Raw genomic sequence first — 24,467 nt, 5'->3', positions numbered from 1 at the left:
ATACCTTTCTCCAAGGACTGATCCCTCATGACAACATGCCCGAAGTTTCACCGTCCTTGCCTCTAAGAGCACCCTGATTTTACTTCCTCCAAGACATATTTGTTGGTTCTTTAGTCAACCCATGGAGCCTCATTAAATATTCAGAATTTACTGAATCCCACACCCCTTTTCCTTCTCTGAGGAGAGAGATAATCATAAAGTGAATCTTTATGGCCTTGCCTACCTCCACTTGATTTACCTCCTTAACATAATTTGTCAGGTAGTGGTGTGGACTGGGCTCATCTTATTAAGATAATTATTATCTATTAAGATAATACAGACACTTTACCTACTAGGGAAATGGTAAGGTTTTTGAGGAACCATAAGGCCAAAACCCCAACTGTTTGAGTACAGTTAACTGTTATTATGTAAAGTTAAATGTTGCTGTGGTTCTGTACCGTCCAGTCGGACTAGCTCATAGCTGACCCTCCAGCGGGTTTTCAGGAACAGTAAATCACATGGGAGGAGACTGCTCATCTTTCTCCCATGGAAGCAGCTGGTGGATTCGAACCATATGCCTACCTGTCCTCGAGCCTCAATCATCCTTATATACTAGAAAGGGGATCTCAATCCCCACCTAATGGGTCAATAATGATTAATGTAAGCCAACCATGAGAAACCATTCTTAATCCCCACGACTGGTCTGTGGTGTGGGATCTCAGGTAGTGTAGCTCATCGAGAGTTGTGCTGCTAAAATAAAGGCTAAGAATCCAGCGGTGCTAATCCATGAAGGGCTCAGAGGAAGAAAGAGGGGCAATCTCTATCTGTCGTGATTAACAGGCTTGGAAATCCCAACTAAGAGCTGGAACTGACCGTGAGACAATAAATTTGTTTTTGGTTTTTTGTTGTTATTGTTTTGTTATGTGCCATCAAGTCGTCTGTGACTCAGTAACCCTATATACAATAGCTCTGAAGCCTGCCTTGTGTTGAACCAGTCTCTCTGACTCACCCACACCTATCCTCATTGTCCTGGTTACTGTATCAATCCAGCTCATCCAGGGTCTTCCTCTCCTTTACTGTCCCTCCATCCTTCCAAGCATGATGTCCTTCTCCAAGGACCAGTCCCTCCTGGTCACATGTCCAAAATATGAGAGATGGAGCTTCAGAATCCTAGCTTCCACAGAGAAACTTGGTTTCACACTCTCCAAGACAGAACTATTTGTTTTCTTGGCACTCCATGGTATATTGAAGACTCTTCTCCAGCATGATAGCTTGAAGGCATCAATTCTCCTATCATCCTTAGTCATTATCCAGCTCTCTGATGCATTACATAACAAGTAATTGTGAAGACCATGGCCTGGATCAGGTGTGCCTTAGTATCTAGACTTCATCATTGCTTCTCAGTACTCTGGAAAGGTCCCTGACAGCAGATTTACCTAATGCAATTCGCCTTTTGATTTCCTGACTGCTGGTGCTGAGAGTGTTGACTGTGGAGCCGAGCAAACTGTAACTATTAACAACCTCAATCTCTTCACCATACATCATGGTGCTGCCAATTGGCCCAGTGGTGAGAATCTCTGCTTTTGGTTTATGGGTGGACAAATGATAACACTTCTGCCCAGAAAAATGTAGGCAGCAGGGGAAACCCTTTGAAGGCCGTCAAGGAAATGTCTTCATTTAAAAGAAAGTGTCACACAGGGAAAGGTAGCTGGAATTAGCTATATGTGAGTATGTTAACTAAAACAAGAATAATCAATTACTTGGTAATTATAGAGGAAATTAATTAAGGACCAAGTCAACATACAGAGAACAGCAGAATGGAGAGAGAAAAGGAACATGGTTCTTCGTGATAAAGTGAGCAGGTTAACCAATCCTAGAATAGCTCTACCTAACATCTATTAGTTTTATGATATCTTAAAGAAACCAAAAATAAACCCCACAAAATCTCCAAATGTGAGGAGTTTCTTTGTTTTTTATAACAAGGAACATCCTAATGGACATTAGGACCAATTGCATTTAAGAAATCAGATTTAATGGTTAAATTAATGCTCAGGTCCCTGATTCAGATAACTGGATACATGATAATCTTCACAGAGAATGGGGGAAGAACAGGGAGTATGCGAGTTCTGAACCCTGCTGGTAGAGCAGTTGAGAACTGAACTGCTAACGGAAAGGTGAGTGGTTCCAGTTCTGAGAGAGAATGACACCTACAAAGTTTTACAGTCTTAAAATTCCTATGTGGTAGTTCTCCTCTGTTTTATATGGTTTCTATGATTCAGAATCAACTGAAGGGTAATGAGGTGGGGTTTGGGGTTTTTTTTGTTTGTTCTGGTAGTCTAATTATTAATTTCTTCTCTTCAGTCAAAAGATAAGCACATCACTAGTAATTCCATTAAGCTAAGAGATGTAACAAACTCAGTAGTAATTAAAGCTGAACCACCTGGTATTCACCTAGTTCAGCTGCTCACTAAAAGAAAGGCTGGCCGTGCAAGCCTATCCAGGCTATGGGCTCTACCACGAGAGAAAAGCTTCCGCTGGCAATGTGCTTCCTAGATTTTATAGCCTTCTAAACATTCAACTCTGTCCTGTGGGGCTGCTCTGGGTCAGAATTGACTCCAGGGCACACAACAACTGTAAATGTGACAAAGGACAGTAATGATCATGTGTTTACAAAGAGCTAAAAGGAACACAGGAGGTGTCCTATTCTACTAAGGCATGGGAGGAGGTGGGTGTGGGAATATTTTCTGGGGAGATTATGTGATTTAACAAGATCTGAGTTCAATTCCCAGCCAATGCAAGTCTTGTGGTTACTAGGTATCTGTCAATCGTGATATGCAGGCTCCTGTGATGTTAGACCCTGGTGGCATAGTGTGTTATGTGCTGGGCTGCTAAATGAAAGGTCAGTGGTTTGAATTTACAGTCACTCTGCAGAGAAAAAAATGAGGTAGTCTTCGTCCATAAAGGTGTCACTGTCTTGGAAAGGTAGTGAAGGGCTGAAATCAAGCAATTCAAGGGCAGAGTTTTTTTTTTTTTATGATGCTAGTCATGTTTCAGCAGAGCTTCCAGTCTATGACCAAAAAAGGGAGGAAAATCTGTTGATTCATTGCCAAAACCAGAAACACAATGTTCCAATGGCCCATGACCAGGCAAGGGTGCCATTCAGTTGTGCATGGGGCTGTCTCGATGTTAGCTAATAACATGGTACAATGCAGATTAGAATTCATCCTTAGCAAGGAAGTGAAAACGTAAGAATAACATATTATAATCAGCATTTAGAAAAGAGTAAGTCTATAATTCATTATTGGATCCAAGTTGCTTAATTTAAAAAATAGCCAAGTTTGGAAAGCCACTAGAACAGTAAACCACTTAACTGTTAAGTCTAACATAGCAACGAGGAACAAATAATACAAATTCCAAAAGAATGAAAGATCATCGACTTACCTTTGCATAGGTTTTCCCACCTTTCAGTTCCTGTTAAAGACAGAAAACACTATGAGGATATCAAATGATCAATTATTGAAGATTAGATCTATGTCAAATAATTTTGAAGCAGACATTTACATGCTGCTGTTAGGTGCCATCATAGCAACCCTATGAATAATGGATCTGAACCTTGCCCTATGCTGAGCCAACCTCACTGTCTCTGACACATCTGATCCCATTGCCACAGTCAACGTGTCAATCCATCTCATGCAGGGTCTTCCTCTCCTGTGCTGTCTACCATACCAAGCATGTCTCTTTCCAAGGACTAGTCTCTCCTGACAACATGCTCAAAATAAGTGAGACAGAACTTCAAAATCTTGCCTCCAAGGAGCAAGCTGGTTTCATTCTCTCCAGGACACACTTGTCTGTTCTCTTGGCAGTCCATGGTAGTTGAAGACAATATTCATTTTCTCTCTCTCTCTATATATATATGTATCTTTACTGAGGAACGATGATAGTTATAGAAAGCCTTCAGGGTTTTTGTTCATAGGGTGGCTATGAGACGTGCTCAACTTGACAGTAATCAAAATAACAACACAACAATATATAAAGTTTCATGATTTCAAATGCAACGATCTGAATCTCCATGTCTCCTAACATAACTATACTTTTTGTTTACCATTTAACTTTAATCAGAAAGAACCAAATTGTGAGAATAAAAACCAATACTTGCTAAAGAGTTTACAAAAGGTATTCTGACTCACTGCAAGAATCTGACGTCATCAGGCGAGAAGTTAGAAGGTGATCCTCTATTCCCTTTTCTCCTCATTGCCCATGTCTGTCTATACGACTAGAGGAGTCAATGCTCACACTACTTCCTGAATCTTACCATCTGTATTGTTGCCAAGACAGAGTAAGAATTTCTCATCTGAACTATTTCAATGACATAAGTGGTCTCTGCTATTTCATCTACATTCTCATGAAATGTTTAAAGTACAGAAAAGCAATTTTATGGAAATATGTATTATATTTTAACTTAGCAGATCAATTTAAGATAATTAAATAGATTGCCCCACCTCTCTGCCCTACTCTATTAGTGCATTCGAAAGGCAGAATAAGAAAGCTAAAGACATGACTTTTTATCTAGCATGAGTCCAGGAGGGTGCAGGGCTGAGTGGAAAATAGCAGGACAAGGGTTTATTGTTTTGATTTTTAATTCATCAGCAGTGATGACTGACTCTTTTTTCTTTTTTCCCCCCTTTAATCATCCCTTTATTAGTAAAACACTTTTTAAAAAAATTAATTTTAATGAAAGTTTACAGAAACCCAGGGCTTCTAGTCATTCATTGCTGCACCCCTCTCCCTCCCCTCCAATTCACTCCCCTCCTTGAAAAGCAAAACTCTTTCATTGTTATGCAATCCCTCCCCCCAAGTCTACTCCACTATGCAGCCTTCTGGACTTCTGTAATGACAAGAATACCCATTCATATATCCCTTTTAAACAGTTCTCTCTTTCATCTGTTTCAATGGAACATACATCATTCTTCCCCTCCTTTTTTGTCTTCCCTCAACCCTGATGTCAGTTCCGTTTTACAACAGTGGCCCTATACAATATTTGTCCTTTTGTGACTTGAGATATTTCACTCAGCATAATGTCTTCCAGAGTCACCCATTTTACATAATATTTCATGAGTTCCTTGCATAGTACTCCATTGTGTGGATATATCAGAGCTTCTCTATCCATTCATTTTTTGATGGGCACTTGGGTTGTTTCCAGCTCTTTGCTATTGTGAACCAAGCCACAATAAACATGGGTGTGCTGCTTCCCAGTAGTGGAATTGCTGGGTCAAATGGTATTTCTATTTTCAACTTTTTGAGAAAGCCCCATACAGCCTTCCATAGTGGTTGTACCATTTTACACTCCCACCAACAGTGAATAAGGGTTCCAGTTTCTCCACAACCTCGCCAGCATTTGATGTTTGCTGTTCTGCTAAATTTTGCTATTCTTACTGGGGTGAGATGATATCTCATAGCTGTTTTGATTTGCATCTTTCTTAGAGCTAGGGATTTTGAACATTTCTTCATGTGTTTGTTGGCCATCTGAAAGTTTTTGGTGAAGTCTGTTCATATCCTATGCTCATTTTTCAATTGGGTTACTTACTCTTCTATTATTGTGGTGCTTGGGTATTTTATAAATTCTAGATATAAGTCCATTGTCAGACATGTCATTACCAAATATTTTTTTTCCCCCCAGTCTGTGGCTTCCCTTTTTTAACCTGTTGGACAAGGTTCTGGATGTGCATAGGGATTTAATTCTTAGAAGGTCCCATTCATCTATTTTATCCTCTCCTCGTTGTAGATTGATTCTTTTTTCTTAAAAGAGTTAACACTCTTACAGACCTGTTGCGCTAAACCATACAATACTGTTCTTTTTGTAGATTGTTAGCAGTCTGCCTCAATCCATTGTAGAAAGGAAATATTTAGGAAAGAACAGGAACTTAAAATTAGATTTTGCTTAGAGTCTGTACTTTGGCATTTATTAATTGTGAATTTGAATAAGAAACTCAACCTCTCTCTGAGTGTCAACTTTTCTGAAAATGGAGAAAAGTGATAATTTCAGGGTTCATGTTAGAAACAATATATGTAAAGTACAATGCCTAACAAATAAAAAGAATTTAATGACTGGTAGGATACAGACATAGAGAGCCACTGTACTATTAGGTTAAAATGTCTTTGTGATAGTAAAACTGTTGCTGTATACTGTTGAGTCAGAACTGACCCACCGCTGACCCTCCAGCAGGTTTTCAAAGGCAGTATATCATATGGGAAGAGACTGCCCATATTTCTCCTGTGGAACAGCTAGTGGATTTGAACCACATTCCTTTGGGTTGGCAGTGCAATTCATTATCACTAAGCCACCAGACCCCCCTTATAGTAAGAGAAGGTTCTTAAATAATGCTTTTATTTATAACTTCAAATTCTTCCTATTTGTCATAGTAATTAAAATTGTTGCTGTAAATGTAAAGTAAAATTACATGTTTTAACAGTTCTGATGAAAAAGATAACACAGAGCTAAATAAAGTGAGTCAGTGACTACGGGACTAATTATGGTTTCTGAAAGGGGAAACGTAATAGGCTATTTTAGTACCTTCCTCACAGACACTCTATAGATACAAGGATCCAGGATGCCCGTGGCAGCACTTGCACTCATTTTACACATAAATGAGAACTTCTTTCTCCAGTGGACACAGTTTGCTTGCACCACCTCCCTGCAGGAAAAAAGAGAGTCAGTTAATTCTCATTGAAAGTCTGTAACACGAAAATGACATACTAAAGACACTTTGTGGAAACAGTGAATCCAGAAAAAAACTCCACAGATTCTCCACAATGTAATAAGGAAAATCTTTGAAAAACATGGGGAAAAGGCTGAGGGGGAACGAAAGCTAATTTATTCAGCATTAAAATCAATAGAAAGTGAAGCTTCACTATTAATTCTACAAACACTACACATTTATTTTATGTGTATTTGGTACATGCTGTTTTTCTTATTTGGCCTCCTTGAGTTGACTAAAATTCACAGTAACATTTTTTTCAATTCTAGGTCTCTTCACATTCCATTATAATACTTCACTTTCTCTTCGTAAGCTGCCCTTTGAAATCCTCTTCAGCTCTTTATTTCAACATCTCTTCGTTTTGGCTTCTTGATGCACTAGTGCAATTTTCAGATCTCTTCTGACATCCATTTTGGTTTTTTCTTTTTCCACTGTCTTTTTAAAAGACCTTTTGCTCTCTTCATGGATGATATCATTGATGTCACACCACAACTCATCTGGTCTTCGATCACTGGTGTCAAATACTTCAAATCTATTCTTAAGAGGATTTTTTAATTCAGGTGGGATAGACTCAAGATCATATTTTTGATTCTCAAGGACTTGTTTTAAATCTTTTTCAGTCTCAATTTGAGCTTGCACATGAGTAGATGATGATCTCTTCCACAGTCAGCACCTGGCATTGTTTTGACTGCTGATACTGAGCTTCTCCAGTGATTTCTTCCACAGATGTAGTCAATCTGATTCCTAATTATTACTACAAATTATTGAGGAGCAATGATGTTAGTTTGAGGACTAATGTACGCCTGATTCAGGCCACGGTCATTTCCATCACTTGCTATGCTGCTCAGAACTGGATAGTGAATAAGGATAACAGAAGACTAACTGATGCCTTTGAACCATGGTGTTGTAGAAGAGTACTGAATGTATCTCATGGACTTCCAAAAGAACAAAACATATGTCTTGGAGAAGGTGCAGCTAGAGCACTCCTTGGAGGCAACGATGGCAAAACATCTTATTTACTTTGGGCATGTTGCTAGGAGAGGCTATTCTTTGGAGAGGGATATCATGCTTGTGAAAGCTGAACGAAAGAGAGGAAGACCCTCATCAGATAGATTGACAGTGACTGCATCAGTGGGCTTACGTGTGTCAGAGATTGTGAAGCCAGCACAGGGTTCAGATCTGTTGTTCATAGGGTTGCTATGGGTCCTGTTCATCTTGATGACATCGAACAACAAAAACAACAACAACAGCATTACTCAATGAACAAGAGATTGGGATCTTGAACTATTAGGACAGAGTTCCTAGTGGATAAAGAGTTGCGCTGCCAACCCAAAGGAAGGCAGTTCGAATCTACCAAGCTTTCTTCATGGGAAAAAGATGAGCTTATCTTTTTGCATGTGATTAACAGCTTCTGAAAACCCTTTGCAAGGTCAGCCATGCATCGGTTCCAGCTCAATGACAATAAAATGAGTTACTGTTTATATTTTATAGTTTGTGCAAGAGACAGAACAATAATAATTACTTATTCTAATTCTGGCAATGGGCTTGCGTGTATCAGAGATTGTGAGGATGACATGAGATCGGACAGTGTTTAGATCAGTTGTTCAAAGGATCGCTATAAGTTGTACTCAACAGCACCTAACAACATAATAACAAGAAGATGAATTATCACTGTTTTATTCTTATTCCAACCACAGGAACATGCTATTTGAGGCCCAATGGGGAGGAAGGGAGCTCTCGCAGTCCAGTGGTAAGGAGCTGTGTTGCCATCCCAAAAGCATGCAGTTCAAATTCACCAGCTGCTCCTCGGGAGAAAGATGGGCAACTTCTCCCTTGCGATTTACTGCCTCTGCAAAACCGCTGGAGGGTCAGCTATGAGTTAGTTCCAACATCAACAACGAAAAACATCAACACACGCTTTTTGAACTTACAACAACCCTACCATGTCATCCAAACTTTGTAGGTGAGGAAATAAAGCACAAGACGTTAACTCAAGGCAGGAAGCTGCAGACATCACATTTATGCCAATCCTCTGACTCTGAAGCTCATTTATCCACAAAAGGAAACCCTCTTGTTTTTTCCAACAACTCTCCTCTTTTGACTTTGCACATGCTGTTTCCTCTATTCTTTTGTGTAAATACAACATGTTTAGCTTTAGAAATGAAGAGAAATTGTTCTCTAACATAGGAAGAAATAGGAGAAAGTAAAAAGGAAACTGAAGGAAACTGGGGAGAGGAAAAGTGGAAGACAAGTGAGTCCAAGTTGAACCATTTTGATTTTTTTCTGGAAAATATTAAGTGAGGTTACTTCTGTTGAGTGAAAAGGGTCAGTGAGTGAACAGAAAAACTTACAAAAAGGCTTGAGGACAGTTTAGAATAAATGCTATGGTAAGGGTTTACTGTGGCAAGAATAAAATTATATAAGGAGTCAATCTAGAGTTGCTTTAGTGAATGAAAAAAAAAACCCACCAAACAAACCTCGAAACCTATATTAGACCAGTCAAGTTAGTTTTATGGCTTTCTTAATCAATATCTGTGAGTCCAAGAATAGGAACTACAAAACTAAATATAAATTAGAAAACAAGGATGTAGTTTGTCCCATCAACAAACGAATGGCTAGAGAAGCTGTGGTATATTCGCACAATGGAATACTATGCTGCATTAAAAAACAAGGAACTCATGCAATATTATTCAAAATGGTTGACTCTGGAGAACATTATGCTGAGTGAAATATCCCAGTCACAAAAGGACAAATATTACATGATGCCACTGTTGTAGAATGGGACTGTCCTTGGGGTTGGGGAGAGACTGAGTAAGATGGGTTCAATAATGTATACTGCACTGAAACAGAGGAGGGAGAAAACTGTTTAAAAGAGATATATGACTAGGTATTTCTGTCGTCACAGGAGTCTAGAGCGAGGGCTACATGGTGGAGGGGACCTGGGGGAGGGTTTGTAAAACAATGAAAGAATCTTTTCTTTTACTTTTCCATAATTTTTGGACTCATGTACTTATAACTTGTTAGTCAAATTTGTGTCTTCTAGGTTGCAACACCCTCATGATACATCTTCAAGGATATGAACATGTATGGCCAAGCACAATCAATAAGAGTGCATCTAAATTCCAAAATCAATCTCCATAATAGTCTATGTGTTTCCTACTGCCAAAGGGGCCCTTTAGAGTAGTGAGAGAAGATCTTCACCCTGAAACCCACAGCGTCCCTTTTCAGCAGGAAGTAGCTAAGAGAATACGCCATCCCCTTTTCCTTATGACTCAGGGTGAAGTCTCTCTCAGGGAGGAGTGATAGGGAATGGCAAAGGACACACTGACAAAGGAGATTAATCAGAACTGACTTTGACAAGCACTGTGGCAATTGGACAATTAAAACAGACATTCGGATGGCGGGGGGAAGAAGAACAAACTGGGGAGGAGGGTAGAGAGAATGGTGCGGCAATGAAGGAGTGAAAGCCCAGAATCCCTGTGAGTGTTCATTGAAACTAATAAAATTTAATAATAATAATAATAAAATAAAAAACAGGATGTAGTTTGTAGGACATATGAATTTTCATACATATGAAACGTGTGTATGTACGTATAGACACACACACACACACACACACACACTCTATCAGTAGAAGAAAGCATATATCTCACCATCGGTTTTGCTATGATAAATTTAGCCATGTTATTTTGTTGAGAACCCATAGATGATTTAATCAATTACAACATGAAGACTATGTGCATGCATTCTTAGCAGTTTCTCTTGTAATCCTCCAGCTGGGATGTAATTAGTTTGATCATGACACAGGCAGGATGAAAGCCAGTTGGCAAAGGACAGATCTGGAGGTATTTATCAGGGAATTTTAGGCAACACTTACTGGCAAGTAAGAAGAGCAGTAGCTAACCTGTACACTCAAAAATAGGCGAGCTGGAAGAAAAACCAATGAGTAACAAAAATAACAAGAAAACAAAACACCAGTATTTCTTAAGTTGCTTCTCTCCCAACATTTCTGGGCTTCCTGGAGGAAGCACACCGAGTTTCGAGGAACTTGTTTATCCCTATCATAGAGGTCATATCTGATTTATTATCAAGAATAAAATTTTTTAAACTTTCATTTTACTTTGTTTTAATAAAATTATATACAAACTTGTGGCCATGCATCGCAAACTGAACACGTATATTATGTGTTTTCTCCCCAAAACTTAACTAAAAAAAAAAGATTCAAAAGCATTATCCACAAGGGGGGGAAAAGGGAACCACAGAGGTGACAAAAATAAGCAGCCAGGAAAGGACAAGTGGCAGCTAATTTAGTAAATCCAAGAAAGCTGAGCCCTAAGCTGTCAATGGTGAAAGCCAAGAGCAAGAATCTTAAGTTGGACTTGAATTAGAATGAAAGAGGGCCAAAGAAACTGGCTGAAAATGGCTTTAGAAATAATCAGACTCTTGCCAAACATTTCTAGATCATCTGAATGGAGGAGACATATATTTATTTTAGAAATGGTATGATGGAGTGATACAAAATTACTTACGGACTATTAAGACTTTCAGTCTTCTAAACTGTCTTCTTAGAATGCATATATTCTTCAAGAAGATGTGTCAATGCAGGAGCAATGATTTTGTAAATTACTACCTAACCTGGGAGGGACTGGAGAGCATTATGCTGAGTGAACTAACTCATTCTCATAAGGATAAATACTGTATAAAACCATTATTGTGGAACATGTATGAGGATCCAAGGTGGGGGGGGGGAAGGAGGAAGATGTGAGGATGGGCAGGGGTGCGTAAAGGAAGTGAGGAAGATCCGATGTGAAAAACCACGTATATAAACTTTGTTAAGTAAACCAGTATAAAATAAAAAAAATTTATTTAAAATAATAAAGAAGGTAAGTTAAGAATTTTTAATCTAGGAAATCCAATTAGTCCCAAAGAAAAGATCTAATAATATAGATGTTGAGCTTCCCAATGAAGTGGTCCAGCCAGCCCAATCTATACTAAAACCCCGAGATGACAACTTCTCTCCACATGGACAAAGCACGTAAACAAATGTTAAAGCTTCGATTTCTAAATCTGAGCAGACACTTGAGGAAAGTCTATTACTAAGAAAGGCCAAAACAAATAGGAAAGTTAAAAGCAACTTAGTGGAAACTGAGATTATGAGGGAAGAAGACTGAATTTCCAGAGAGGTGCTTGTTCCTTTGGGACAGCAGTGCAACTCCCTACAGACTATGGCTCCAGAGCCCCCATCTTATTTCTGTTTATGTTGTTATGCTGAAATGTTATCATCAAGTTAGACCTGACTCACTGCTGACCCTCCAGTGGTCTTTTAGAGGCAGAAGGACTTGGTGGCTTCAAACTGCATACCTCTGAGGTGATAGTGCAATTCCTTACCACGAAGCCACCAGAGCTCCCTTTATTTCTGCTTAATGGATGCACTTTCCTTGATTGTTTGTTTTTAAAGGGATGAAAAAGGAAATTGGTCTGCAAATGCAATCTATTAGCTGCTCTGTAGAAGAATAGACAATCTCCTATGCGCTTTACTGCCTCTGAAAACCCTCTAGAGGGTCAGTTATAGGTCAGTTCTCACTTGACTGCACACAACAACAAACAAGAGGGGGAGCCCTGGCTGCGTGGACTGCAGGGAACTGCACTGCTAACCCAAAGGCAGCACCTCTCTGGTGGTCTGGATCCACAAGCAGCTCTGTTAAAAAGATGGGATCGCCTGCAGTGCGATTTATAGGCTCAGAAAAATCTAGTAGGGGTCAGCTATGAGCCAGTTCTAACTTGACAATGAATTTGAGTAAACAAGTGATGCAAAGATGTGGAAATGATGAAACATTATCATTAAAATCTCATGAAAGCAAACTATTTTTGAAGATCATTAAAAAATGGCTAGAATAGTACATTGACAGGGAACTACCAGAAGTACAAGCTGGTTTAGAAGAGGTCCCAGCACCAGGGATTATCATTGCTGATGTCAGATGGATATTGGCTGAAAGCACAGACCACTAGAAGAGTATCTATTTGTGTTTTGACTATACAAAGGCATTTGACTGTGTGAATCATAACAAATTATGGCTTTGAGAAGAATGAGGAAACCCACAACACTTAATTATGCTAATACAAAATCTATACCTAGACCAAGAAACAGTTATCCGAATGGAACAAGGGAACCCTACCTACATGGTTTAAAATCAGGAAGTTTGTGTGTCAGGGTTGTATCCTTTCCCCATACCTATTCACTCTGTATGCTGAGCAAATAATTCAGGAAGCTGGACTCTATGAAGAAAATGTGGTATCAGGATTGGAAGAAGACTCATCACCAACCTGTTATACAGATGACACAATTTTGCTTGCTAAAAGTGAAGAGGTTATGAAATACTTGCTGCAAAAGATCAAGGACTACAGCCTTTGGTATAGACTGCATGTTAACATCAAGAAAACAAAGGTCTTCACGACTGGACCAACAGGTGGAGAAAGGACTGAAGCTGTCAATGATTTCACTTTGCTTCAATCAACAATCAACACCCCTGGTACGAGCAGTCAGGAAATCAGAAGACACCCAGCACTGGGTAAGTCTGCTGTCAAAGACCTCTCCAGAAAAAAAAAAAAAAAAAAAAGACCTCTCCAGAATGCCGAGGAGCAATGATGTAAGTTTGAAGACTAAGGTGCGCATGATTCAAGCTACGGTGTTCTCAATCAGCTGCTATGCTTTAGAGAAATGGACGATGAGTAAGGATGACAGAAGAATTGATGCCTATGAGTTGTGGTGTTGGAGTAGGGTGCTCAATATCTCATGGACTGCAAAAAAGAACAAACTTGTCTTGGAGAGGGTGCAGCCAGAGTGCTCCTTGGAACCAAGGATGATGAAGCTTTGCCTTTCAAACTTCTAGCCATGTGGCGAGGCAAGGCAATTCCTTGGAAAGGAGACACCATGCTTGGAAAGATGGAGCTTCAGTGAGGGAGAGGAAGACCTTCAACAAAATAGACTGATACAGTGACTTCAGCAATGGGCTCTAGTGTGTCAGAGATGATAAGGACGGCACAGGATAGGGCAGGATTCAGGTAGGATCACACTGTGTTGTACTCGACTCGAAGGCACCTGACACAACCACTACTACAACATGGATTCTAAAAGTACTGGGCATAGTATCCTGTCATTCCAGACTGCTCTACGTTCCCTGGCCCATGAGGCTGACCTTTGTGAACTGTGTATGCCAAGCTGCTTTGTCCTCTGCTTCTGAGTGTATGAAAGGAACAATGCTGGAGGGCAGAGAGAGAAACAGGTTTATTGATCTTCCCAGCATTCTCCCTGCCAGGCCCTGTGGGAAATGGGTTGGGATCCGACAGTGTTTATGATCTTTCAGAATTAGGAGACTTTAAACTATGTGTGTTTATAACTTTATTGAAATAAAAATCAAATGAAGTGATTGTCCAAAGTCACAGACCCAGAAGGGTGGTGTGTGTGTGTGTGTGTGTGTGTGTGTGTGTGTGTGTGTGTGTGTAACTCAAAGAGCTTTCTACAGTGTAGTTTCCATTTCCTCACCTTTCATTTTTCAACTGCTCCCCCACAAATCAGGCTTTCACTCCACTAAACTGGCCACCTAACTGTCAAAGCAGTGGGTCCTTTTTAAATAGTCTTTTAATACTCCTGTTCCTTTCTACTGCTATTGATTGGTAAGAAGCTATGCTGAAATCCCAAAGGCACATGGTTTGAGCCACTATGGGACAAAAGATGGGTTATCTGTCTCCTCCCACATGATCCACTGTCTCAGAACACTTAGTGGAGGGTCCGCGATGAGTTGGTTCTGACTCAACATTACACTATAACAAAAACAACTTCCATCTCCTTAAAATGTTCTATCTTCAGCTTCTTTTTTACCCTCATGGTATTTAAGCATTGTGTATATACTGATATAAGTCTTTTTCTAATTTGGTCCTCAGTTTCAAATATTCACCCGTTTGTTTACTGGAGAGCTCTACCATTACCTTAGCCTCCTGTCTTCAGGAGAGGTTGCTGACTTCTGTTTATCATATCATGGTACCCAACAGCTGGCCAGCCAACTAGCAACACCGTTTGCCCAGGGTGTTATGTGGTAGAGATTGTTAGTTGCTTATCAAACAGTAACTGTCTTTTCTTCCTTAAAAAGAAAAGCCTGACTTAAAGGACTTCATTTTCCTCACCCTCATTTCTCACTGCAGCTAGGAATAGGTATGAAATTGAGTTCATGCTAAAACACAGATGGAGATTTCTGGGTGTGACTTCTAGGAAGGCCCAGTTAAAGGACACATAAGAGGCATCATTCTCCCTTTTAGCCCCCTTTCCTCCCTCTGCCTAGAAAACTGTAATAATAACAATTAGAGTAACAATAAGACCAGAAGGCTTGTTGTTGTTGTTGTTGTTAGGTGCTGTCAAGTCGAGCATGATTCATAGCGACCTATGTACAAAAGATCTGAACCCTGTTCTGTCCTGCACCATCCTGACGCTTCTTGACACACAAGAGCCCATTGCAGCAATTACCATATCATTCCACCTGGTGGACCAGAAGGTTACCTAGAGGAAAAAGTCATTCTCTGCCGATGGTGGTAAAAGGAAGATAGGACCCCAGGAAATATGCAGCTATCTTTCCTTTCCTTGACTGTCTCCTTCCAAACTTCTGAAACCTCCTTATTGAAATAATTTATTTTTAGGTTTGTTATATGCAAGTGAACTCAAAACCAGCTTTTCCTATCTCAGCATTCAGGTAAAGACCCAGGGTCCCCTGTGCCTTGGTTCCTGAACCCGGCAGTGTTTTCCATTCTCTACAGCAATCTCACCTACGGGAAGGGCTGAACCTTTTTTTCCTTACTCCACTCCGTCTTCATCCCGCAAGATGGGGTTCCAATTTTCTTTTGCCCCTGCCTCTTTCTGATAAATCCCTCTACAATGATGTACATCCCACATGAGCTACTATTCCAAATAGAATTTGAAAATTTTGTAAACCTTCAAAATACTGATTATCGATTCTTAATAGGAATATAAAGAAAAACAGGCATATGAGCTTCAACAATAATTTTAGTGTTGTAACTTTAAAATATAGCCTGGATTATCAAACCAAGTTCACTTTAGTTTTCTGGTGCCTAAGGTAATGACTCAGAATTTTGTGGTGAATTTTTCTAATGTGCACGCACACCCACCCACATGGGTGCACACAGATGTTGGCAAGCTGTTCAAACTAAACAAATACAGAGTGACAAATACAAAGTGACAAAGTCAGTCTGCGACGTTTGTTATACTCATCGGTCACCATGGAAACAAACTTGGACTACTACTTGGCAATTGAGACTAAAGTCACATTAGTACTTGTTCTCTGTTATGTGAGTCATTAACTTCCTATAAATTTTATACAGTTGCCTAAGCACTTTCAAGAAACAAAGCATTAGAAAATGAGTTGGTGTTGAAACTGTGGAAAGTCAAGTATTTCTAAGATGAAATGATCAAGCTGCTGAATGGGGAAAATATAAGGAGGGGATTTAAATGTTGCTATGGCCATTATTTATGCTTCAAAAAGATTAAAAGAAAATTTAGAAGCTTATTTTAAAAAAGAAAACTATGTAAAATAAAATAAAATTTATGAAGCTATTTTTGTGTGACCTTTGTTGTTGTTGTTATGTGCCACGGAGTACAACTCACAGTGACCCCTATAAACAGTGGATCTGAACCCCATCATAACCCGGGCAATCTTCACACTTCCTGACACACTAGAGTGCATTGCGCCAGTTACCCACTCAGTCCACCTGGTTGAGGGCCTTCCTCTCCTTCATCAACCATTCACCCTTCCAACCATCATGCCCTTCTCCAAGGAACAGCCCCTCCTGGCAAGATGCTTGAACTATGTGAGGTAAAGCCTCATCATGCTTGCCTCCAAAGAGCACTCTGGCTGCATCCTCTTTAAGACATACTTATTTGTTCTTTTTTGGTCATCATTCTTTGATGCTCAAAGGCATCAATCCTCCTGTTATCCCTTTTCACTGGCCAGTTCTCAGATACATAGCAAGTGATCGGAAAAACCATGGCCTGGATACAAACACCTCAGCGTGACCTTTTACTATCAGCAAATTGCATATACACTCTAGTCACATATTTAACGTGATGCCATGTCTGGGTGACTGAAAGTACGTCTGACTTTTAAAAAACAGTTTTAAGAAACTGCTGTGAAGAATATATATTGCTTTATCCAGGGAGCAGTGCATGGAAAAAGAACAAATTTGTCCTGGAAGAAGTACGCCTAGAATGCTTCTCAGAAGCGAAGATGGTCAGATTTGGTCGTATATACCTTGGACATGCTATCTGGAGCATGCAGTCCTCAGAGACACTTTATCGGTCAGCAGGGGGAAAAAAGGAAGATCCACAATGGGATGGACCAACATGGCATCTGCAACGAGCTCCAACGCAGCAACGATGGTGATGATGGTGCCAGACCTAGTAATACATTGCTCTGTGGTATCTGAGGTCATTTTGAGTTAGAACTGCACTGATGGCACTTAATCATCAGTCTCAGTGTATAAAGTACTGGGCTGCTAACCAAAAGGTCAGCAGCTTGGATCTACGTTTCTGAAGCTGTTTGGGCAATTCTGTTTATGTAAAGATTTGTAGTCTCAGAACCCTGATGGAAGATCAATTACTATGAGCCGGATCCAGTTTTTTTTTTTTTTTTTTTTTTTTTTTTATCCAGGTTTCACGAGCCGGATCCAGTTTGACGGCAGTTGAGAACAGCAACAATAGTGGAGTATTGAATATCCCATGGACTGCCAAGAGAACAAAGGGATATGCCTTGGAGAAAGTGCAGCCAGGGTGATCCTTGAAAGTAAGGATGGTGAAGCTTCGTCACACATGTCTTGTATATTGTTAGCAGGGGCTGGTACTTGAAGAACATCATGCTTGGAAAGGCAGAGGGTCAGTGAAGGAGGGGAAGAGCCCTCAGTGAAATGGATTGACACAGTGATTGTAACAGTGGGCTTAATTATATCAGAGGTGATAAAGATGGCTGGCACTGAATAGGGCAAGGTTCAGATCCACTGTTTATGGGGTCACTACGAGTTACAGTCTACTCAGTGGGACCTAATAACAACAAACAGCAGTTTCCAATAGTAAGATGCACTTGGAAGAAAGGTCTTGTGATCCACTATCTACTTTAAAAAAATCAGCCAGGGAAACTCTGTAGATTGCAATGGTATAATTCCTGAGCACACGTCTTCTTGTCAGGAGCTAACAAGTCTATTTAAATTTCCCCAGAAAGTAAAATATTTATAAATTTTTAAGGAATACTTTTCTTCTTAAATATTGATAAAAACTAATAGGAAAAAAACAACACATACATTGGGGGGGGGAAGCCTCTGAGAGTCAAGCAATAAACCAAAGATTTTAAGACTAAGTATTAAGGAAGGATGTTATCTTAAAGACTAGGGTGTGCTTGACCCAAGTCATGGTATTTTCAATTGCTTCCTATGAGTGTGAAAGTTGGGCAGTGAATAAGGATGACCAAAGAAGAATTGGCAGCTTTGAACTGTGGTGTTGGCAAAGAGTTATGAATGTATGAAGGAGTTCTCAAAGAACAAACAACAATTTTTGGAGGAAGGACTACCAGGGTGCTCCTTACAGGCAGGGATGGTGAAACTACCAGTGTGCTTCAGCCTGGTGGAGGTCATGAGGAAGCAAGGGACTGGACAGTTTCCATTTATTGTTCACTAGGTTGCTGTGACTAACAGTCAACTCAGGACACTTAACAACCAGTTCTTGTTGTTGTTATGTGCCGTTGAGTGGCTTGTGACTCACAGTGACTCTACATTTAACAGCCCTAAGCCCTGCTCTATCCTGTGCCAACTCACTGTCTCCAATACACTTACTCCCAAATGATCCATCTCATCATGGGTCTTCTTCTGTAGAGCTGTCCCTCCACCCTCCCAAACATGACATCCCTCTTCAAGGACTGGTTCCTCCTTGCAACATGCCCAAAGTATGTCAGAAAAAAACTTTAGAATCTTTGCCTCCAAGGAACATTCTGGCTTCACCCTCTCCAGGATGAACCTGTTTATTCTTCTAGCAGTCCATGGTATATTCACTCTTCTCCAGCACCACAACTCAGAGGCATCAATTCTTCTTCTATCATCCCTAGTCACTGTTTAGCTCTCCAATGCATAGCAAATAACTGCAAAGACTATGGCCTGGATCAGGTGCACCTTAGTCTCCAGCCTGATGTGCTGCTCTTTAGTATTCTGGAGAGGTCCCTGACAGCTGACTTTCCCAATGCAGTTCGTTTCTTGATGTTGATTGTGGAGCCAAAGTAAAACTGTTAACAATCTCTGTTTCTTCACCATTCATAATGATGCTGCCAATTGTCCCAGTGGTGAGAATCTTTGTTTTCTTGACGTGGAGCTTCAGTCCACATTGAAGGCTGCACTAACAACAAGTAGTTGAAATTAAATCTGGAAGCAGTCCTGACACATAACAGGGTTCTGTTCCTACGACGAGTCTGTGGTAAGCCAATTCTGATGTAAGGCAAATACTTCTTTTTCCATATTTATTTTTAAAGTTTTCATTACATTGTATTTTCTTATCAGTATCTTAACAAATCCAATCCTTATCCTTAGGAGTTGGAAACATTACAACCGTGACTGATAATACTAGCAAGTTATATGCTGCAACATTTTACTATTAATGATAAGATGCACAAAATGGATTATTTTAAGTCCAGTCCACCCTAACCTGCATGCGGTATAATCTGGGGACTTTGTGTTTAAAGCTGAGATTTTAATTCCAATACAATGGATAAATCACACTTCAGAGGAGATCGGAGAGGGGAAAGGGGCAACTAAATAGACTGTTTGACAGGAGAGGACAACAGGCAAAGGAGGTGATGTGTCAAGAGAGAGAGAAGCAGTTATCACCAAAACCATGGAGGAAGCTTTTCAAGAAGGACCTGATCAACGGGTATCAAATGTGGTAGAGAGCTCCGACCACTAAGAGAATTGAAGACTAAAGTATTCACTAGATTAGCAACAGTCATTGATACTTTTTGACATGTGTAATTTCAGTGCGAAAGGGGGCGTGGAAGTCTGATTACTCTGGAGAGTGGAAACATGGACACAGCCAACCGATCACAAGTTAATTTAGTAACAACGTGGAGAAAATTAGGGCACTGCCAGATGAAGATAATACATTAGGAGGATTTCATTTTAGTGTGTAGGAGATTTAAGCACCTAGAGGTGCTGACAGGTTAAGAGCCAGCAAAATGATAAAGCGAAGAAGTGAAAACGTATGTATGATGGAGCCAAATCAGATCCTCCCCTGAGAATGTCAGAGGAGACAGGCTACTTCCCAGGAACAGGTGGCAGGGCTCTTCCTCACGAGGAGAAAAAGAAAGGATGAGTTGGACTGCAAGCAAAGATGTCAAAAGACCATAGTGAACTGCTCAAAACTGTTCTAGGGAGACATTTACTATAAAAATAAAAACCAGCATTACTTGGTATATAACAGTCTGCAAGTAAATGTTTGCTGTAAATGCACATGTTTATAATCTGCTATGTATAACGCGCAAAAAAGTCTTTGCAGCCTCAGTTCAGAGAAACTTGCCAGTCTGGTAGATACACTAATGGAAAGGTTTGTTTTTTTAAAAAGTGCTCATTTTTAGGCACAGTGTGAGAACAGACACTTCACCAAAGAAGACATTCAGATGGCAAACAAACACATGAAAAAATGTTTAAAATCCCAGTGCTCAGAGAGATGCAAACCAAAACAACTATGAGATATCACCTCACACCAGTAACAATAGCAATGTTCAACAGAGCAGCAAACAACAAACACTGATGAGGTTGTGCAGAAACTGGAACCCTTATTCACTGTCGGTGGGAGTGTAAAATGGTGTGACCACTATGGAAGGCAGTATGGCACTTTTTTAAAAAGTTGGAAACAGAAATATCATTTGACCCAGCAATTCCACTACTGGGCATATACCCTAAAGAAACCAGAACTGTGACCTAAATAGACATATGCACTCCTATGTTTATTGCTGCATTGTTCACAACAGCAGAGATAGAAACAATCCAAGTACTCATCAACAAATGAATACAGAAACTGTAGTAAATTCAAACATTGGACTACTATGTGGCACTGAAAAACAAGGAACTCATAAAATACTATACAAAATGGGTGACCTTGGAGGACATTATGCTGAGTGAAATATCTCAGCCACAAAAGGACAAATACTGCACAATGCCACTGTTATAAGACTGACATGGAAGTTGGGGGGAAACTAAGAAAAGAGGGGATAATTAATGCATACTGCATTGCAACAGATGAGGGAAAGAACTGGTTAAAAGTAATATATGATTAGGTATTATTTGCATGACAACAGTCCAGAATAAGAGCTGCATAGCAAAGTCAAATTGTGCAACAATGAAAACATTTTTTTTCAAAGAGAAAAGTGAACTGGAGGGGGGTTAGAGAGGAAAATGTGCAACAATGAATGAATGGAAATCCCAAGTTCTCTGTAAATTTTTGTTAAAATCTCAATTAAGAAAAAGAATTAGGATAAAAAGTGCCCATGTTTGCCAAATATTTGATTAATTTGTAATTCTTTTTGTGAATTAAAAAGTTCGGTTTGAAAACAGGTATTCTTTAAGTTCTTACATATCTAGTCACTGATCATTCTTTCGGTATACTTTTGATCAAACTTGTAAACATTTAATATAAATAGACCAATGCAAAAAAAGACTAGCATTCAGTTCACCTAGCAATTAACATAGTTTTCTATTAATAACCTTTAATCTTAATCAGTGAAAGGAAAGGAGCACAGTACAATAAAAAGAGCAAGAAATACAGAATTAAAAACAATCTTCTATTACAAACTATAGATGTGACTATGGGCTAGATATCTACCTTTTTAGAATCTTCTTTATTTAGGAAAGGAAATGCTAAAATAGAGGCTATATATTAACATTTTGTCACTTAAGAAAAAGATTTAGCCATAATTATACAAATTCTATAGTGTTAATTTCTAGAAATATTACAGATGAAGAAAACACAATTAAAAAAACCCTAAAATAACAGAAAAGACATTTGTAGGCTTATCTAAAGGAAGGGCTCATGCTGACAATTTGAGAATCTAGTGGAAACTTAGGGCGCTCTGGTGACCTAGTAGCAAGAAGCTACGCTGCAATCCTGAAGGTGCATAGTTCGAGTCCACCAGCTGCTTCAAGGGAGAAGGATGGACAATCTCTTGCTGTGTGATTAACAGCTTTTGAAAAACCTGTGAGAGGGTCAGCTTTGGGTTGGTTCTGACTTGATGGTACACAGCAACAGTGAAAATTTAGTGAAAAGAAAACTATAAAAACTTTCTCCACTTTCATAAGGTAAAAATTCCATAAGAACACAGAAAGTAAAGAAATACGGTAACATGCACAAGAATGAGCATTTGTTATCTACAATTCTCAAGACTGAGGAGACAAGGGAACACGTCACAGAATTTAGAAGCTACTGTGAACTACAGATTTATACCTAACCACAACTATTGCGTGTGTGTGTGAAGAAAAACACATTCGCTTACATATATAAGGACCATCAACAAAATATTTAGAAAAGGTACTCAAATACCTTTTCTAAGTAAGACATTTGAAAAATTATGTAAGAACATGGGAAATGAGCAAAAAAGTTGGTTTTTTTTTAGTAAGAAAAGGCAAGAAGTTCCTTTTTTTTTTAAAAAAAAAGCTGACTTTGTTCTAAAGATCTGTCTTTTATTCACTTCTGGATGGTCTAAAAACATACATGGAAAGAGTAGCCATAAACAGTCTTTTTACTCTTAGATATAATCAGCTGGCTTCCAGTTCAGGAAATGTTATGGTTTGTCAGTGTCTACAGTTCCAGGGACTGGCCCCTCCTTACAACACACCCAAAGTACGTGAGATGAATTTTCTCTACCCATGCCGCTAAGGAGCACTTGTCTTCCAAGACAGACTTGTTTGTGCTTTTGGCAATCCATGGTACTTAGTACTCTTCTCCAACACTATTCAAAGGTGAAGACGTCATGCTTGGAAAAGTGGAGAATCAGAGACATAGATGAAGACTCCCCAAAAGATGGACTGAGTCGGTGACTCTAACAGGTGGGCTTGAGCATAACAGACATGATGAGGATGACGCAGGTTCAGATCTTATTTACAGACTTGCTATGGGCTGTAATTGATTTAACAGCACATAACTATTACTCAGACTAAATGCTAAATCCTCCAATCATGTAGTCAACCCTCCATAGGTCTTGGCTTTCCTCAGTGTAAGGAGCTTCCTTGCACAGACACTTGAGTCCAAAAAGATTCACTTCACTCCTGACAATTCTCACTCAGTGGTACTGAATCCTTCTCACACCTGGACTTCTTCCCCTTTTATCTCTAGGGAGAGAAAGGTGTTACAGGTCATAACCTAGGGAAATTTCCCTTCTATCAATCCAGGCTGCGTTCCATTCCACCCTTAATCCTTTTGTAACTCTGGTTTATCGGATCATGAGGGATCATGAAATAGCTGCCACACTATTTCATTACATGCATGTTTTGGGAAAGTCAGCTATCAGAGATCTCTTCCAAAGTACTGAAAAGCAACGATGTCAGCCTGGAGACTAAGATGTGCCTGATCCAGGCCATAATCTTTGCAATTACTTGCTATGTATCAGAAAGCTGGACAACGACTAGGGATGATAGAAGAATTGATGCCTTTGAGCTGTGGTGTTAGAGAAAAGTATTGAATATACTATGGACTGCTAGGAGAACAAACAGGTTCATCCTAGAGAGGGTGAAACCAGGCTGCTCCTTGGAGGAAAGGATTCCGAAGCTTTATCTGACCTACTTTACACATACTGCAGGAGGGATGTCATGCCTGGGAGTATGGAGGGACAGCACAAGAGAGGAAGACCCTCAATGAGATGGATTGGTTCAGTGACTGGAGTAATAGGTGAAGGTGTGTCAGAGACAATAAGACTGGCACAGGATAGAGTAGTATTTAGGGCTGCTGTACATAGGGTCTCTATGAGTTGCAGGCGACTTGATAGCATATAACAACAACATTTTTGGGGACACAAATCTTAAAAGGATATCATTATAATGGGGGAAAAACCTTCCACAAATGAAGTAAATTATCTCCAAAAGTACAGCAACAAACCAGCTAGCTCAACTTTGGAAGGAGGTCTGGGGTGCAGACTGGAAAGGAACTGTGCAGCATCCAAGGATGAGACCACAAGTAGACAGCAAATTGAAGGACTGTGCTAAGCAGTCCTTTTGGGATAGTTTCTTAAACCAGACAGGCTTTCTTAGGTATCTCTCCATGACTTTGATCATAGTGTAAAGAAATTTCACATTTAAGCATCATCATATTATACTGTTTCTCCTGTGTGATACCATTCCTCTTGTGGAAATAAACCCCAAAAGGAGAAAAGTAGGCAAGTTAGAGAAACTACAATAAATATTTGAAATGGTTGCTCATTTTTTCTCAATACTCGATTGGTGTTTCTTTGGTGGCAACGGGACACCAGCAGAAAGGCAGGTGGTAGCTGGGCTTTTAGGATACCTAAGCAAAACAGTTCTCAAGTTCGTTTTGAGCATCAAAATCAATTGGCATAAATCTGCAGTCTCTGAGTGAAATATCCCAGTCACAAAAGGACAAATATTACATGATGCCACTGTTGTAGAATGGGACTGTCCTTGGGGTTGGGGAGA

The 24,467-nt window shown here is 39.7% G+C and overlaps 1 protein-coding gene across 1 annotated transcript in view; it reads right to left on the bottom strand.

Annotated features, from left to right (window-relative positions):
* Nucleotides 1–24,467, bottom strand: part of FAM102B (family with sequence similarity 102, member B) — a 107,715-nt gene that overhangs the window by 52,515 nt on the left and 30,733 nt on the right. The window contains exons 2-3 of the mRNA XM_006882466.1: nucleotides 6,551–6,671; nucleotides 3,421–3,450 (exon numbers count right to left, since the gene is read on the bottom strand). Of these exons, the coding sequence (XP_006882528.1) occupies nucleotides 3,421–3,450; nucleotides 6,551–6,671 (151 nt within the window). The remainder of the gene's footprint in view (nucleotides 1–3,420; nucleotides 3,451–6,550; nucleotides 6,672–24,467) is intronic.

The sequence above is a fragment of the Elephantulus edwardii genome, unplaced genomic scaffold (genome assembly GCF_000299155.1).
Source record: "Elephantulus edwardii isolate Elephantulus edwardi_28Jun2011 unplaced genomic scaffold, EleEdw1.0 scaffold00020, whole genome shotgun sequence".
NCBI lineage: Eukaryota > Metazoa > Chordata > Mammalia > Macroscelidea > Macroscelididae > Elephantulus > Elephantulus edwardii.
This window is presented reverse-complemented; position numbering and strand designations above follow the sequence as displayed.